The 18,269-nt window shown below is 47.3% G+C and overlaps 1 protein-coding gene across 23 annotated transcripts in view; it reads right to left on the minus strand.

The window, feature by feature from the left end:
- Window positions 1-826: 826 nt before the first annotated feature.
- CEP112 (centrosomal protein 112) overlaps window positions 827-18,269 on the minus strand; it is a 418,997-nt gene continuing 401,554 nt past the window's right edge. For all 23 annotated transcript variants that reach the window (XM_079905668.1, XM_079905662.1, XM_079905687.1 and 20 more), the window contains 3 exons: window positions 6,053-6,154; window positions 2,602-2,666; window positions 827-1,306 (listed from right to left, as the gene is read on the minus strand). In XM_079905668.1, the coding sequence (XP_079761794.1) occupies window positions 1,303-1,306; window positions 2,602-2,666; window positions 6,053-6,154 (171 nt within the window). In that variant the 3' untranslated portion in view covers window positions 827-1,302. The remainder of the gene's footprint in view (window positions 1,307-2,601; window positions 2,667-6,052; window positions 6,155-18,269) is intronic.

Below are 18,269 nucleotides of genomic sequence, written 5' to 3' on the forward strand. Positions count from 1 at the left end.
GCGGTGTTCTTGCTGACCCTGGCCTGGCTGTGGAAGCGGCTGGACAACCTGCTACTTCCTTATCATCCCACGTCTCAGTTACAGTACAAAAAAGGGTAATTAATCCTTGGGCAGCAAACAACAAAGATGGGCGTGGGAAAGGGAAAAGAACTTGAAAAACGAAGTAAACGTTCTGCCCTGTCCTTTCACAGCAAACCGGGTGATTGCAGCCCTGCGCGCGCCCCAGATCTTCCGAGAGCCTCCGAGGGCCTGCGGCATAGGCACCACGGCACAGCCCAGAGAACACGACCATCCGCTGCGGTTCAAGGTTCCCTTGGCAAATCAGCGTCGACCAATCAGCACAGAACTGCTCACTGGCATTCGGGTGGGGACTGAAAACACCCAGCCTTGGGAGCCAACACCAAATTCTCTCCACAAGGAAAACAGGACCGAGCAAAGCTCCTTCTGTCATCACTTGCTGGTGCGCTGAGTATCCTCCCAACACATCTTGACATTTTCAGGCTTCCTTAAGGAGCGTCAATTGATATTATAATTAAACCACAACCACAAAATCAGAGATCAAGCAAGTACCAATAAAACCGGAGCGGCTACATAAAATTCGTACCCTATCCTGCCTCTGGTCCCACATGAGACTGACAACCAGCATGACGAATACCTGGACTGACGTCAGGCGACTCAGTGACTTTTGTTCTAAATAAATGCACTACTTATGGGTTTGATTTCTGACATGACACAGGTATTTCTTCCCGTAGCACAATTTGAGATGGTCAGTATATTCTAGGGAAGGACTGCCATGTCATATTTATTTTAGCAAACGAGGTGCAATTAAAAAGTAGAAATAAAACTGAAAATACAAAGTAATATTTTAATAATATATGAACATGAACACGAAAACAATGTAAGCGTTAAATTTTTATATGATTCTACAAACGTGATTTTGATCAGCTGCAACTGGTAAAATTCTATGTAAAGGCATTAACAAGGCATCGCAAGAAATCATTTCTTTTCCCAATATAAGCAGTTCTCAGTACACACTCAAACGCACACAGATATGGAAATCAGAAATAAAGGAATGTTAAAAAAAATAATGTAGGCAGACGCAAATAAAACCACCCCGTTAGTGTATGAGTGATGCATGTTTTTATGATCTTAATTACATTTAAGTATTAAAAAACGCCATTGATCTCACAATTTACTTTACAACATCCAAATCTTCAAACCTGTGGGAAGAAATCCAAAGCTCTGTCCCGACGGTTAGATCCATCCCACTCTCCTGGGTTTCTCAGGTATGTCACCACGTGGTTACCTGAAGATCAAAAACCCCAAAGTTACAACCTTCTCTAGGTTTAACGGGCACGTCCATAACAAAATATGTTCTAACTCAGGAGGAGCTGGAGAGAGGCTAAAAAGTATATTTGATATCAAAATTTCATCGCTGACACCCATAAGGGATCAAGCCCTATCTGTACCAAGAATCTTTTGAAAGGTGAATGAGTCTCAAAGTTTTTACTTTTTGAAAGCTGAAGTATAGCTGATTTACAATGTTGTGTTAGTTTCAGGTGTACAGCAAAGTGATTCAAATATATCTCCGTACATATTTTTTCGATTCTTTTCCATTGTAGGTTATTATAAGATATTGAATATAGTCCCCTGCGCTATAGTCCCCTGGGGTCCTCGTTGTTTATTTTATACATGGTACTGTGTATCCAAAGTTTTTACTTTTAATCCAGTGCCAACTAAATGGTTCAGCCTTTCACTGTACCAAGAGGAGGGCTGTCAGAACAGGTAAATGTGATCTATGTCAGTGACGTCTCTGGGAACCTTTGACTGGAAGGGTCTCCTGCATCCCCGAGGTGTGCGCTCCTGGGGGCACAGTGTTTGCACACCACGGAGCCGTTTATCTATTGATATTTGGGGTTGGTAAACATCTGCTACAGAGCCAAGTGTCCAGGGATGTGGGGCTCTGGAGATGCGGGTGACCACACTGAGGACCACGCCATCTCACTCTCTTAAGAGGAAGACAGTGTCTCCTTAACCCTGCAATTGGGCTTCAAGGCAACGTCCTGTCGTGACTCTGCAGGTGAGCCCGGCCTTGTCAGGCACTGGCGGACCCTCATCTCGTTTGGATGGTACAAGGAGGGGGGTCTTCTCCAAGACAGGCTCTTTACGAAAAATAAGTCTTTTTTTTCAAAACTGATATGTTTACGAATTTTTTAAATTAATTAATTTATTTATTTATTTTTGGGTGTGTTGGGTTTTCATTTCTGTGCGAGGGCTTTCTCTAGTTGAGGCAAGCGGGGGCCACTCTTCATCGCGGTGTGCGGGCCTCTCACTGTCGCGGCCTCTCTTGTTGCGGAGCACAGGCTCCAGATGCGCAGGTTCAGTAGTTGTGGCTCACGGGTCCAGTCGCTCCGTGACATGTGGGATCCTCCCAGACCAGGGCTCGAACCCGTGTCCCCTGCATTGGCAGGCAGATTCTCAACCACTGCGCCACTAGGGAAGCCCCAACGCATTTTTAATGAAGATTTTAACACCCAACCGGGAGACCCACAGGTGCAGACAGTACAAACTACTCAGGAGACATTCTGGCCACAACAGTACCTTCTGCACTGGTAGGTCATCAGCTCCTCTTGAAGGATGGATGCCCTCTTTTGCAGAAAGTTAACCTAGAAAAGAGACCTCGTGTGAGAAGAGGTGAAGGTGGCTTACAGGGCGACACTGTGCAGATACAGTGTCTGGTCGGATTTTATTTAAATTCAGACAACTCTCTAGATAAAACGCAGAGGATCTGTTGAATGCTAATGCTGTGGTTTTGTATTTGATCACATCCCATCCCCACTGGCGCTCCATCAGAGGCTACAGAACCCAGTTCAAACCCCGCACTGCAGAGCTGTTTGGACCTGGCCCTGGCCCACCTGGGCGCTTCATCTCCTCTCTTCCACCATCACCACCTTCCACCTCGCATCCTTCCTACTCTGCGGCCCTTTGGCCCTTTGCGGCCATCTGCCATCGTCTGCTTGGGAATCCTTGGCCAACTACCTCCTATTCACTGTCCACTGTTGGGTTCAAGGTCACCTCTGCTCCTGAATTCTTCTGCCCCCCTCCAGCGCTGCCCCTCATCACCTCCTGCCCCAGGCAGCCAGCGGCCCCTCCTCTGTGTTCTCCTGTTCTGTTCTTAGCACTTTTCCAACTGCCTTCTGGTGATCTGTCTTCACGTCTCTCCCTCACACCCGAGAGCTCTCCTGGGGCAGGGATAATGTTGGAGCGTCTCTGTAACCCCAGTTTCTTTTTCAGGGCTGGACATGTAGCTGGCATTCCCTAGCTGTTTCAGGAATGAGTGAGTGAGTGGAAACAACATTACTGCCTACTAGAAACCTTAATCTCTCCGGGGATTCCCTGAGGTTGCAGAGGTAGTATTTTGTCGTGGGAAGAGCCTGCGCTCTGTCTGGAGTTAGGCCAACTGGCGTTCAGCTCCTGACTTGGCCTCCACAGCGCTAGGAAAGGTCCTTTTTCTCTTGATGCCTCATCTGTGAAATGGGGTGAACGACAGCCAGTTCCCAAGGTCATGAGGATGACAGGAAGTGACTAACAGGAACTGCCTAGTCCAGAGATCCTGGCAGGTACCACCCTGTGGCCCCTGCCCCTGAGGGGCTGGGGATGGGGGAAACTGGGCTGTCAAGAAGAGTCTCTTCAGTCAGACCTTCACAGCATGGTTGGATTAGCCTGAAGCATGAATTTCTATACTATTAAAAATACTTGTATCAGGCATAAATTCAAAAGCACTTTCCACAACCCACTGGAAGTAGTTTCCGGACACTTACACTATGGCTTAACGTGACCAGGAGTCAGTGGCATTTGATCACTTTGGAGCTTTACTCTTGTCTCTTTGGTCTGAACTGAAACCATGGCAACGGTCGATTCTGAAACATGGTTATGCAAGACAGGACAGCTGGCAGAGTAGAAACTGTGCTTGGAGAGAGGGAGCACGGCTTTTCTTTTTTTTTTTTTACATCTTTATTGGAGTCTAATTGCTTTACAGTGGTGTGTTAGTTTCTGCTGTATAACAAAGTGCACCAGCTACACGTATACATACATCCCCGTATCCCCTCCCTCTTGTGTCTCCCTCCCACCCTCCCTTATCCCACCCCTCTAGGTGGTCACAAAGCACCGAGCTGATCTCCCTGAGCACGGCTTTTCTAAATGGGTACATATCAAAGTGGCCCCGCTGCTTTTCTGACTCTTTACATCACCCTGGTCTGAATTTTATCCAATTAATCCAGTGACCCACAGGACCACTGATAACTTTGACAGATGCAGGGACTACGCTGATCCCACTTCCCTGCCTCCACCGTGCTTTGCCACTGGAATTCCAACAATTTTCAAAAACACAGGCACCTGCGCTCTCAAACTGAGTCTGCTGGCTCTGTGGGCTGCGCCTCTGCACAGCTGCCGATCCTGAGGCCCTCACGCAGCTGGCAGCGCTCTCTTTCTGGGTCAACATCCAGTTTTAGGAGGCTGAGTGGCTTTTATTACAGTGAAATGATGTGAATGATAGCAGAAGCCCTGCAGGTGGATATCAGATTTCTCTTTCTTTTCTTTCTTTTTTTCTTAAAAATACCTGCTCTGAAGGTGCTGGGTCCTACACAGCTGACCCTACGAAAGCCCTCCTACAAAGTGAATGGGTAAGCCACATCTCGAGGAGAGCCTTCCACGTAAATAAAGACGACCTGATCCTTTGTAAGTTAACACCCTCCTGTCATACTTATTTTTATAGGTAGGAGGGAGCACAGCCAAACTTCTTAGCCTACAGAAGCGATAGCTAACAGTAGCATAAGGGTTGATGTAATGAACTTTTCATTTTCAGATAAGAGACTTCTGCTGAGGGGAACAGAAAAGGCAGGCTAACATCTGCTCCACGTATCTGTCCTATACATTATAAAGAGCTAACGTGAATTTCATCAAACTACAGCATTTGTTTCATTCGTCAATAAATTTCTTGAGGACCTACTCTGTGACAGGCATTGTTCTTGGCACAGAGAGAAAAGAAATCTTTCCCTTGCAGAGCTTTTCCAGGAAAAAAGTATGTTTTAAATTTCTAAGTGTATTAGAAATGGGAATATGTGAACTTCTTCTCATGTTGAGTTAAAACATTTGTTTTTCAAAAAACCAGGAATCTATAAAACTAATGCTATATAAAATATTTACAGCAATATATAAAACTTGTTTTAGAGAAAACTTACGTAGGAAGTTTTTAATTAATATCTAAATTGAAGTCAATTTTATCTCTTATAAACTACTGTACCAAGAACTACACGTTTCAGCAGAAATATCAATATTTAACTGAACTGTTTGAATACCATGTCATTATCCTGCCTCGATCCTAAAATGCATCTTGTTATCTCTGACCATCATATAAAATACACCAGAGTAAAAATGCTTCTAACTTAGCCATGTTTTTTATTTCTCTGCACTTTCACATGATAAGGAGTTAGCAATGTGCTAACTGATGGCATTTTGGGCCTGGAACCAAGAATAAAAGGGTGAGTCTGTGTTGGAATGCAGACTGTAAATAAAAGTAACCATAACTGAGCTTTTCAATTTCAAGGATGCTTTTAAGAAAATCTTATCGAGACAAAGAGTTCTTAAGCTAGTAAGAAAAAATTCTAAAAAACCCCACAAAACAAAAAACAACTCATCCTGGGCACTCGGTTGTTCTGTGACATCACGTGGATTTCTGGCATCAGTTCAGAAACAAACATTAATTAAGGTATGCACATCATCTAAACCAGGGGTCCCCAGCCCCCCCGGGCCGTGGACCGGTACTGGTCCGCAGCCTGTTAGGAACTGGGCCGCACAGCAGGAGGTGAGCAGCGGGCAAGCTTCCCTGTCGCTCACATTATCACCCGAACCCTCCCCCTGCCCCCCGCGCCGCCCCCCCGCACCCCCCACCGGCTGTGGAAAAACTGTCTTCCATGAAACCGGTCCCTAGTGCCAAAAAGGTTGGGGACCGCTGATCTAAACCCTTGGAAAATTCCCTGATTCTAGAAATTACCTGTGACTTTAGGGAGGAGATAGTGTCTTCAAGTTCTTGTCTTAGAGATGCTGGCATCAATCCTTTAAATTTTGTTTCATATTCTTGTCGTATGTAAGTTATCTAAAATGAACAAAAAAAGCGTATCTTTTTAACCACAGAAATGATTGTTTTGAATTTAAGAAATCCCAGAATAATGTCCATTCATTACAAAGGTAAGTTTGTTACATGTGGTCAGAAACCAGACAACTGAGATGAAATAAGAGGAAACACAAACTGAACAAGGTGCTCTGTCCTTGTCAATCTGGGAGAGAGAGTCCCTGCACCAGCACTTTATTTCTTTAAAATCCTCGTTGACACAGTTTTTGGCATTGGATAAGGAAAATACCTGTCCTCTCTTCTCCACTCATTATGTACACACGATGCTAATCCTACGTCCTCTTCCTGATCAGGGTGTGGGTTGTGATCATACTAAGCTGTGTGTGAGGACAATTCGTGGTATGTCATCTGTTTGGCTAAGACACTCCCCGCTAACCGTCTAGGTACCTGGGTGCTTGATATCACCATGTGATTATGAAGATGCGAGTGAAGGAAAATCTGCACAGCTGTGTCTCCAAGCCTCCCCATACAGGAAACCAGAGGGCCCTTGTCATCGTGAGCATCTCTGATTCATGAGTTTCCCTCTGCCTCTGGAATACAGCCAGGTCTTGCTCAACTAACTGATGGTCACTGGGCTGGTCAAGGAAAAGCTGGCGGCTCATCCAACTACAAACAGGTAAGGAAGGTGGAAGAAAAGTCTTTGGAGGAATATCCCTCAGCAGGATGAAGAGGTGTGTCTGAGGGGGAGCACGAATGTGAGTGTGTCCGTCTTGGTGCCCTCCTTCAGCTCTGTTTCTTTATTTCTCCTTCTCCTAATCTGAGATGCTATGGAATTCAAAACTGTGTTGCATGTGCTGTGTGGGACTTAACTAAATATTAAAGCTGAATTGCAGTGTATCCCACAAATGAGTCATTGGACACACCTGGAAATAAGGTAATGGACTATGAAAATATGTGCCACTGAGTTCAGTTAGACAAGTCTATGGATTTACTGAGGATAATTTAAAATGACTAGCCTTTAATTCCCAAATTTTCTTATACTAAACTAAACTAAGGGGGAAATGTGCTCTAATAGTTTATTACCTACTACAATCCCATGGCAAATGTTCTAGAACACAGTTTTTAAATTTTTAGCAAAGTATTTTTTTCAGGTATGTTACAATCTTGTGATTTATGCCTAAAGGGTAAACAAAAATGATGAAAAATGATCTCTCCCACTGAAGAAATATTTGATTTTTCCCATTTTATCTTCTTGGACGTAAGTCCAATAGTAACATCTGTCAGTTGACTCAAATGAAAGGCAAACACAAAGTAAAACACATGGTTTATAAATCAGACTTTAGGGGCAACCTTTATCAAGGGCTCACAGGCTACTATATATTGAGTATTTTTTTTCTATCGCTCATCACTGGCTCTGAAATTTTGAGCTACTACTCTTAAAAAGGACTCACGTTTGCTCTATTTTTTGTATCCCTGTTTGTTTAGAATGTCTGCCCTCTGCCTGTCCATTTGAAATATAACTTGTCTGGGTATAAAAATGCTTCTGTCCCACGTTCTTTCTCTCAGAACTTTGGAGGTGTTTCCTCAATGTCTTCTGGCATTGCTATGGTGAAGTCTGAAGTTAGGCTAATTTTTTTTCCATGTTGAATGTGACTTTCTTTCTCTGCTTGGATGTCCATATGATTTTATTTTTCCCTGGATTAGGTAACTTCACTGGGATATGTTTTTGTATTAATGATTCTATATCAATTTTCCTGAGACAATGTGTGTGCTCCTTCTATCTTTTAAAAAAAAATTTTATTTATTTATTTATTTGGTTGCACTGGGTCTTGGTTGCGGCAAGGAGGGCTCCTTAGTTGCGGCATGCGTGTGGGATCTAGTTCCCTGACCAGGGATCGAACCCAGGCCCCCTGCTTTGGGAGCATGGAGTCTTAACCACTGTGCCACCAGGGAAGTCCCTCTTTCTATCTTTATATTCAATTCTTTGAAGAAAAGCTTCTTCTGTTAGAATTGTTTTCTATTATATCAATAGTTACATATATTCATGTTATATATGATTTTTTTTCTATTTGTTCTCTTCTTCAGGAACAGAGATTTTGCATGTGTTGGCTCTTCTTTGACAATCTTCCATATTTACAATTTTCTCTATTATTTTACTTTCTTATCAATTTATATCTGTTTTCTATTTTCATTTTATTTTGTGTGATCACCGTATTTCCTTAGATGTTTTCAGTTATGATTTTCCCATTTTTGTTTCTTCTAATATGGTTTCAATCTCTGTAATCTCTTGATTTTGACTACCTTTCTTCCTAAACTCTGAGAAATCACTTCTCATCTTTGTTGAATTATATCATCTTTAAACACATCTCTCTTCTTCTTCTCTCTCTCCCCACCTTTTTCCTTGACAGAGAGATATGTCAATGTGTTTTGTAAATGCTTTGACATTATGAAGAACTGTTTTGGTTTCAAAGAACTGTAATTTATCTGAACCTTCTCCTTACTTCTTGGGTAATTTCCCATTAGATCTATGTTCTAATTTGCTTTTTGCTTCCACTCCTTCTTTCTCTCTCTCTTAATCTAGCAAGGCTCTTAACCTCGTTCCTTTTTCTTAAAAAAAATTTAAATTTCATTTTTGAATGGAACCAGCAATTTTCTGAATGCTGAGGTGGGGAGTAAGCTGGGGCAGGCCACAGCTGTGGTTCAGTTTTGCTGTCATCAACACCCTTTGATCAAACCTATTATTTCGTTTGTTCTTGGGGCCCACCTGCTCTTAGTTTTCAGCTATGTTGGAGGTCAGGGCCAAGTACTGAAGCTCTTTAGTTAATGTTCATAGCTTCTCTGGACTCTCTTTTTTTCCCACTTCACTTTTCACACCTGATGGTCTCCCTCTACTGGAGGCGAGTCGCAGACAGCAGAAAATTGTGCGTGAGCAAGGTCATTCATTGATCACCACCATCCCTTGCACCACTTTTAAAATTCAGTACGCTATACTCCCCAACTTTTAGAGGATCTTGCTATTTCTACTTTCTGTCTATCCCTTTCTTCTTTGTTTTTATGATTTTGGTGAATCTGAGTGAACTTAAAATGGGCCCTTGGAAAATCCGACATTACCTCTCCTGTGGGTGAGACTATCACTCAGGAAAATATTACTATCCTGAATCCTTAAACCCAAATCCTGAATTTAATCATCATTATACCAAGCAGACGCCTATGACTTTAATAAAGTCATGGAAAACTTCAACCAATCCGTTTTACTCTACTTATGAGGTTAATGACGTTACTACCAGCAAACGTTTATTGAGTACTTTCTATGTGCCGGTTACAATTCTGAGTATTTTAAGAAGTGTTTAATCCCTCTGGCAACCCAATGAGGTAAGCACAAATTTGAACTCAAGCAGTCTGACCCTCCAGCACATATTCTTAGCCACTGTGCTCTGCAGTTTCTCACACAATCTTCCCACATGCTGACGGGTTTCCTTCACAGACACCACCAGCTAGAGCAGTTTCATCCACTGCACAGTTGTGCTCTCCCTAGCGCAACAGGGGCCAGGGGACAGCCTTCCAGACATCCAGCTGATCTTTGCTCTATTTATTTAATTTTTTTAATGACAACAATAACAACAGTGCCAACAACAATTGGTTCCAATATGGTATGTTTTCCCTATACTTTCCCATTGGTTTAAAATTTTAATTTACCAAGCATTTATGATAAGACTAATTTTTAAACATCTGTACAAATGCAGTACACATACTGACCTAAAACAAAAGTTCCGCAAATCCCCCACATAAGCACACATTTTAAAGTCCGACCAGTGAAGGATATATCTAAGTTTGTTCCACAGCAAAAGGAGAAGGAGGAAGGAAAGAATTAGCGTATAGTCCTGTATATCACTTTTTTTTTTCTGTTTATCACTTTTGACTCCCGCTACTATTTTTCTGTCCCCACGTCTGTCCCAGGATGTGTTTGAGGGGAAATAATGAGGGAATGATGACATTTGTCTACAGACTAAGTGCAGACTATTAACTGCTAACTGCTAACCGTGCCCCTCTCCCTCCTCCCTGCCTTCCCCCTCTGGCTGTTAACCCGGCAAGAAACAAGGGGAAGTTGAGTTGATCTAAGCAAAGGGTTTGATGGGCATACAAACTAAGGGAGGTCAAAATTGTTTACATGTAAATCTATTTTACTATTAGATTTGAATATTAAATCTTATTCACATACAGTGTCCAACTGTATTAGTGCATGATGTTTATGAAATGCGGAAGAATTCAAAGGTCGTTCTCGCTTGAGTCCTTCTTGGAAGGAATTTCCGTCCCACCTCACCCTTCCCACTGCCCTCGAGAAGCACCGTGTAGAACTATCCGCTATTCCTCGTCCCTCCAGCATCCCACCCAATAGACACAGCTTCCCTCTCTCCACAATGGTTACTTCTCTCTCCATTTCCATCTTCTTTCCTTTAGGAAAGGAAGATTAGGAAACTCAGGACATCACGACAAACAGTGACGCTCCTGTAATGTAAGCCGAGTGGAAGCGGCGTATGTATAACCTGGTACCCACGTGAACAGGGAGGGCTGTGCTTGCCTCTGGCCACAGACCGCCCACCTTTCCCTCGAAGGCACAGCACTGACAGTATTCCCTTTGACTTTAAAAATAGACTATGAAGGGCTTCCCTGGTGGCGCAGTGGTTGGGGGTCCGCCTGCAGATGCAGGGGACGCAGGTTCGTGCCCCGGTCCGGGAAGATCCCACATGCCGCGGAGCGGCTGGTCCCGTGAGCCATGGCCGCTGAGACTGTGCGTCCGGAGCCTTGCTCCGCAACGGGAGAGGCCACAACAGTGAGAGGCCTGCGTACCGCAAAAAAAAAAAAAAAAAAAAAAGACTATGAAGACCAAGAACCTCAGACCTGGAGTTCAGCATCACAATGGAGTAAAGCTCACATCCTGTATAATCAGGTAAATACTCATGTGATAAATAGGAGTGCATGAAGTGGACCTGAACCAAGAGGGTGTCTGCAGAGAAAAATTCAAAGTGATGTTGAAGAAAAGGTTGAACCTTGGAACTCTATCATTTCATTAAAAATATGGAAGGGAGAAGTAACACATGTCTGGTGGCCCTGCATCAATTAGTCATGTCAGGACGTCCAAACTACAGCAAATACGTCAACCTCCTACCGTAAAAACAATGAGACGGAAGTGAGTAGCTCTGTACAAACAACGTAGGGACGGGGTCGCAAACACACGATATTTTATCACAGGTGCCAGTGCAGCCAATACCAGACTCACTTTCCAAGAGCTGAGCCACGGGGAGGCCAGTTGCTGAGTCGCCACTGGGAAATCCTGCGGGTTTTCACACGTGTCGGCGGGGTCAGCAGAGTGACAGTGCCTAGTGTTACTTTACAAAGCGCGTTCCAACCAAGCCCCGTGGGGTCAGTTCGGCAGAGCGCCAAGGAACCGTAAGGACTCTTAGAGTTGATGTCACCTCCTAGCTGCCTCTCCACTGGCCCATCCCCGTCCACGGTGCCTCAGTTTGCCCCCAACTACTGCAATGCCCGTATGTTGGTTTTGCTTTTCGAGTCAAATTTGCTCCATCTTTAAAGTGAAAATCAAAATCCTTTACGTGGCCAAGGAGGTCCCACCCAGTTGGCCCTTAAACGTCTCTCACCCCGCGGTCTCCCCAGAGAGTCTCCCCACGTCTGCAACATCAGACAGCTTAGCCTGCTTTGAGTTTATTCACCAAGTGCCCGGGTGCCTGTTCTCACCAGGGCCTTTCTCGTGTTTCTCTGATGGTTCCTTCTTGTCTCGTGGGGGGTCGTGCCACTGCCTCCACCTGGACTCGGGATGCTGGCGGGTCCTGCCCTGTGGTGCTCTCAGGGCTGCTGTAGGTCCAGGCATCCAGCCGGGGCAGCTTCCCAAGACCCTGATGTGGCTATGTCTGGGTCGCTGCCTTCCCGCCTTGGAGAAGCCACGGCCCTGGTTACGGGCAGGTGACGGAGGTCCACAGTCTCCACACCAGCCTGGCTTTCCAGCTGCGACCCAGTCTCTTGTCACTCACCAGCAAGAGCCCTTTCTGCATCTCCGTCCCCGGGCCTTTCCTCCCAGCCGCCTCTGCCTGCTGTCGGGCTTGGGATCCCGTCCCGGAGGCTTCAGCTTCACCCACCACTCTGGGGTTCTGATCTGCTTCCAGCCACACACGTGCTCATCACGCTTTCGATACCAAATACATCTTCTGCTTTGTTTGTATTTTACCCATCACCGCCGAGTGTTCGAGGCACAGGGGTGCCCCGTGACATGACCCAGAAGAGCCTTCCTGTACAAGGGCAGACGGCTGCCACCTGCCTTTAACTCAGTACAGTAACGCCTAGGGGTTAAGAGCCCAGACTCTGGAAGAGAAACGTCGGGGACTGAATCTGGGCTGTGCCTCTAAACTGCGTGCCCTGGGAAGGTTAACTTCTCTGTGCTTGCTTCCTTATCAGGAAAATGGGAATGAAAACTTCTCAAGGCTACTGTGAGGACTAGAGGATTCAATACATGTATAATTTTTACAACAGCGGCACTTAGTCAAGTTCAATAAACATCACTACAGCATATAATGGAGGTTACACGCATGTAACGTATTTCATTATATTATTATGCATATAAGTCACGAATTAAATTGAAGTATATATTTCATGTAGCCAATCTTTTAGACTTTTGGCTGATTATCTGCGTGTGTCTGTGCTTAGCCTGAGGGCTCCGTTTGGCCTCTGACTGAGAAAGGACATCATGACCAGAAGCCTCTATGGATTCAGAATCGACTGCAAATGAATCCTCATTGTACAATAGAAATAACCTACATGCGTCTGGAAGCACGACTTACCTGCTTTTGAGCCGTATTATTTAGCCAAGCCACAAGAGTGACTGCTGTGTCCACGGGTTTTCTCAGACCCTCGCTGCAGGTGGGGAACAAGTGCTCCCTGATCAATGATTTCAGGGAGGGATCCCAGCTCAAGACCACCCACCCAGCCTGGATCCCTCCCAAGCAGAAATCTGTGGGAGGGTTAAGGGACATCACCAGACGCTCCTATTCACTGTGGGTTAGTTTATGCAGAACCCCGTCCTTCTATGGCTGAGTTGAAGGCCAGAAAGAAAACTGAGTTTGACTGGTGGGGAGGGCGAAATTACAAGAGAGAATTTTGGAGTCCAGTCCACACTCTGAGGGAGGGTGAGCGGGGGGTCAGTAGAGAGCATTACAAAGACACTGGGCTTCTGAAGGGTCGGAAGGGGTCGGAAAGCCTGGGAGGTGGTGGGCGGAAGCGGGGTCTAGGGACGGTGGCGCTGGGGGTACGGAATGCAGTGCCAACAGTGCATTGCATTCCCCGCTGGACTTCACCGGGGGATGTCACTCGGGTGTGACAAGCCATCTTGCTGCCCAGAAGCTAGAGGTGACAGAGTGGAGCCAGCCCAGAGGAGGAAGAGCTGAGACTGGAGAGCCTGAAACCAGCCCTTGATCAGGAGTCAGCCTATCCTTGGACTCTTCTGCCTGGGCTGCCTTTTCTGTCACCCGCACCCAAAACACTCCTATTGAAACAAGGCAGAACGTGCAAAATATTAACCTGCATTTATGTGATGCATCTGCTCAACCAGGGGTCAGCAAATTTTGGACTGCAGACCAAATCCGGCCCACCACCTTTTTTTTTTTTTTTTTTTTTTTGCGGTACGCGGGCCTCTCACTGTTGCGGCCTCTCCCGCTGCAGAGCACAGTCTCCAGACGCGCAGGCTCAGCGGCCATGGCTCACGGGCCCAGCCGCTCCGCGGCATGTGGGATCCTCCCGGACCGGGGCACGAACCCGCGTCCCGTGCATCGGCAGGCGGACTCCCAACCACTGCGCCACCAGCGCAGCCCCCACCAGCTATTTTTGGGGAATGAAGTTTTATTGGGACACAGCCACGCGCGTTTGTTTGCGTATCATCCATGTGGCTACTTGGCCATGACCTCGCTGAGGGCTCTTCACAGAGACCCTGTGGCCCACAAAGCCTGAAACCTTTTCTGGCTAGCTTTTGGCAGAAAGCAGGCCGACCCCTGCCCTAGACTGTGACACTGCAGGTCGGGGACGGTGTCCGGCTGGCCGACTCCTTCAGCTCGGGCGTCCAGTTCACTGCCTGGCCTGTGGCAGCGCCTCCTTAGTATTTGCTGAGTGAATGAACGAATGAAAACCTCAGCGCACACAACTGTGGGTGTTAAGCCAGTCTTTGTCTTAAGATGACAGGACCTTCAGAAGGTCCAGAGTACCTACGGGGCTGCCAAGATCAAAAGTGATCTCAGAGATTCACCCGAAGGTGGGTAGTCCGTGCGGCGAGGTGCGTGGGCACGTGGAAGGCAAGTTCACACGCGTCAGAGGACGGCAAACTGTCCACTTTACGTCAAAAGGTACGTCCCTGAAAGGGTCTGGAGAGAACGCCCGCGGGAAGACACGCGTTTTTCCCTTTTGTTTACTGTCTGGATTTCCTCCCAGAGGGAGAGTCGATCAGCCCTTCCTGAAAAGGGGGTGTCCATGGACGGAGGAGCAAAACCCCAGCCAAGGGCAGGGGGAGACACCCGAGACGTGTAACCGACTTTGTGAATAAAAGGCCAGGAAGACCTATGCAGTGAGACTGGTATTCAGTAAGGCGGACGCGGGGTCTGGGCTCCGTTGGATGTTTCCTCTTTGTACCTTGAAGTGAGGTTGGAACACGTGGTACACGGTAGGTGCTCAGTAATACTGTGAACGAAGATACGTTTGAATAGGGAGGTGGGACCTTGAAATCACGGCGGGCAGTAAAGTTTAGATTTAATGGCGTAGAAAGTACAGAAAGTATAAGAGAAAGCACCGCTTAGGAACATCTGACAGACACCAGGCACTGTATTAAGGAGCTGACAGATAACCTTCCGCACGTCGTGAAGGTTGTATTTAATCCTTACATAAACTTTGGGAGGGAGATATTATCCTACCCACGTCGTGGATGCAGACGCAGGCTCCCAGCGAGAACCACGATGGAAACTGCCACCTCCTCATTCCTGGGAGGAGGAATTATCCGGAAATATTGTAAAGGAGCTCAGGAGGGGAGGTGGCCTGGGACTCAGGGCACAGCCGTGGTGCAGGGATCAGGAGACGTTCTTGTTGTAGGGTGACGGCTGTGGGGACCTCGTATCACAGAAGCTGACGACTGAGTGGCTTGTGAAAAATAAAAGCACGAGGTGAGTCGACTGAGAATTTACGTCTCAGCCGTGTGCCAAGAAGAGTGAGAACGGGGGGAAGAGAAGGCCTGGTTTGGGTTCGCATTTACTGTGTTTCAGGTGCCCGGGAGATAGGCACGAGCACAGCTGATGAGGAAGCCGGGCCTGGACACCTGAGGACCACTGAGCCAGTGGAGGACGCAGAAGCCGGGGAAAGGGGGCTCCTTGCAGGGGGAGAGAGAGACCAGGAATCTCCCAGGAGCCAAGACTTATGCACAGGAGGCACCAACGTTTAGGACCGGGATGGCCAGAGAGGTGGGTGCAAGTGAGGAGGGGAGAGCCGTCAGCCATCAGATGCTGCCGGGAGGCCAAGGCCACCTCTGTCGTCTCCCTGGCACGCCGCCACCTCGCACGAAACGGGGCCGCCCAGCTAGCCTGTCAGTCATCAGAGCTGCTGGTGAGCAGCGATGCTACCAACAGAGTTCAAGAGGCAATCAGCGCTAAACACGTTGCCTCCTATTTTTAAAGCAAAAATTACACTAGAAGTGCCCAGATCTAACCTTCAGTTAGATATCGTGCAAAATACCTGATTTAGTCAGAGGTTTTTTGAACTGGTTCGAGGGCATCTTTCAAAATAGGCAAGCCATGACTGCTCTTTCTTTCCTGCATTTTTAAACTCCTGACAATTATAAATAAGTTAAATCTCTCCCTCAAAGCACCAATTACCTCCTATGTTTAAGGAGGCCTGTCTTGCCAGATACGGCGTTCTACACAAAACACAAAGTAGGAACACGACGGCGGTCACTGTCCCACGGTGCGCCCGGGATGCACGCAGGCGGCTCCAGTGAGCAGAATGAGGATTTTGTGCACGAGTCCCCTCACCTCCCAGCTGATGGGAACCGAGGCCCCGCAGCCTCAGAGCAGAAAGCTTCAAAACACCATGTCAACGGTCACCGACTAAGCTCTGCCTTCACACGGCAGAGGTACGAGGAATTTCCGTTCAATCAAAAGTTAGGGAATGTGGAGTCATCAAGACGTCGCACAGGCTTTCTGAGCGATGACGGTCAGGGTGTGTGTCCAGCCAGCGTGACGGCTGGCGACCCGGCACAGCTCTGCGTGGGGAGCAGAGTGAGTGTGAGACGGGTTTTGTCCCCTGGAAGCTTACACTGTCCCCACGAGACGTGCAGAAAGGGCACGACTGGAGTGTGACAGGCCCCGGACAGGAGCAGGGCCGACTGATCACCTCTAAGCAGGGGACGGAAGTCTCTACAGAGGTGATGGAATCTGACCCGGATGCTTTCTAGGTGGACGAAAGGGACAGGAGCTGCTGGCGGAGGGGAGAGTGGGAAGCACAGAGGTGACGTGTGCGGCACTTAGGGACGCCGGCGGGGGCCGGCGTCTGCTGTGGATGGAGGTCGTGCAGGGGCAGCGGCTGAGGGAGCCACGTGGAGGCTGTACGGTCAGGATCCACGCGGTAGATGATGGGAAATCTCAGGTCTCTGACTGGAGGCTACTGCATCTTGACTTCTACTACAGGACAGGGAGCCTACTGCAGCCGCCCTGCTTCCAGATTTCCCTTCAGCTGACTCTGCGCTGCCGGCCCGTTTCCCTGAAAGGCGGACCTGACCGCCCAGCCCTCTCTCCCCCATCATAAAAGTACTTCCATGGTTTTTTTAGCTGTAGCTGAAGAACGACGTCCCCGGCACGGGTCATCCAAGGACCTTCTCAAGCTGACCTGGGCCTGACTTCCCAGGACATCTGTGCTCCAGTAACGACCTGCGTCTCTGCCCAGAACCCCACCCACTCTGCGCCTCGTGCCTTTCTTTGCACACGCTGTCCCGTGCCCCTTCTGCTCCCTGATGCTCTCACACGGAACCTGCTCCAGGACCCCCGTCCTCAGCCTTGCGGTCAAGGTAACCATTCCCTCCTCTAAGATGCCGCAAACCTTGTGCATCTAACAGTTGTGACCGTCATCATCACCATCGCCGTCAACGATGACCTTTACCCGGCGTGTTCCATGCATCAGGTGCCGTCTTCTGCGTAGTGTATCATACTTTATTTAATCTCCCTATCAATCAGCTCCATGTGGTCCACTTACGGCTTTTTATGCATGGAGGAATAGGCCTAGAGAGGTTCCTATTCTACCCACAGTCACACAGCTAATTAATTAGCAGCTGAGCCGACACCCACAGCGAGGCCCTCCTTACCCCAGCGCCCCTGCTTTTACCTCATTATCACATAAATTGTAATTATTGATTACATACTGCTTTTTCCCATAGGCTGCGGGCTCCCTGAGGGTAGGTGCTATGTTTTACTGGAGATTATAAAAATAAGATTACATTATTTGTCTGAAGTGTGCAAATATTACACGGATTTTTTTGCCAACATAAGGCATCTTTGCAAGCCCCTTATGCAGGCTGGAGGCCGCAGGAAGCAGAACACACCCGAAGACATATGCCTGGGCTCACATGACCAGCACCACACCTGTGCTAGGTGAGATGGGGAAATGGCGGGCCAGAGAGCGGTCCACTTTCAGGCTTTCAAGAGAGGCTGGCATTTCAGGGACTTCCCTGGAGGTCCAGTGGTTAGGACTCAGCTCTTTCACTGCCGAGGGCACAGGTTCAATCCCTGCTTGGGGAACTAAGGTCCCGCATGCCATGCCGTGTGGCCAAAGAAAGTTAAAAAGAGGCTGGGGTTTCTATTTTTACAAATCAGATAAATCAGTAATGAATATTAACTTGGCTTGGTTCACTTGGACAGATGTGAAAGTAAAATTTCTGTTAGAAACAGTCCCATTAAAGTATCTTTAAAAAACTTCAGTGAGTTGCTCCTGACTCAGACAAAACCACCACGGCCTTAAGAGACTGTGTGGGGAGAGCAGCCGTGCGTCAGGCTGAGCGAGAAGCCTCCTCTCCTAGTCTTTTTCATCATTATTTTCAGTTGCTTTTCCA

The sequence above is a fragment of the Stenella coeruleoalba genome (assembly GCF_951394435.1).
Source record: "Stenella coeruleoalba genome assembly, chromosome: 19".
NCBI lineage: Eukaryota > Metazoa > Chordata > Mammalia > Artiodactyla > Delphinidae > Stenella > Stenella coeruleoalba.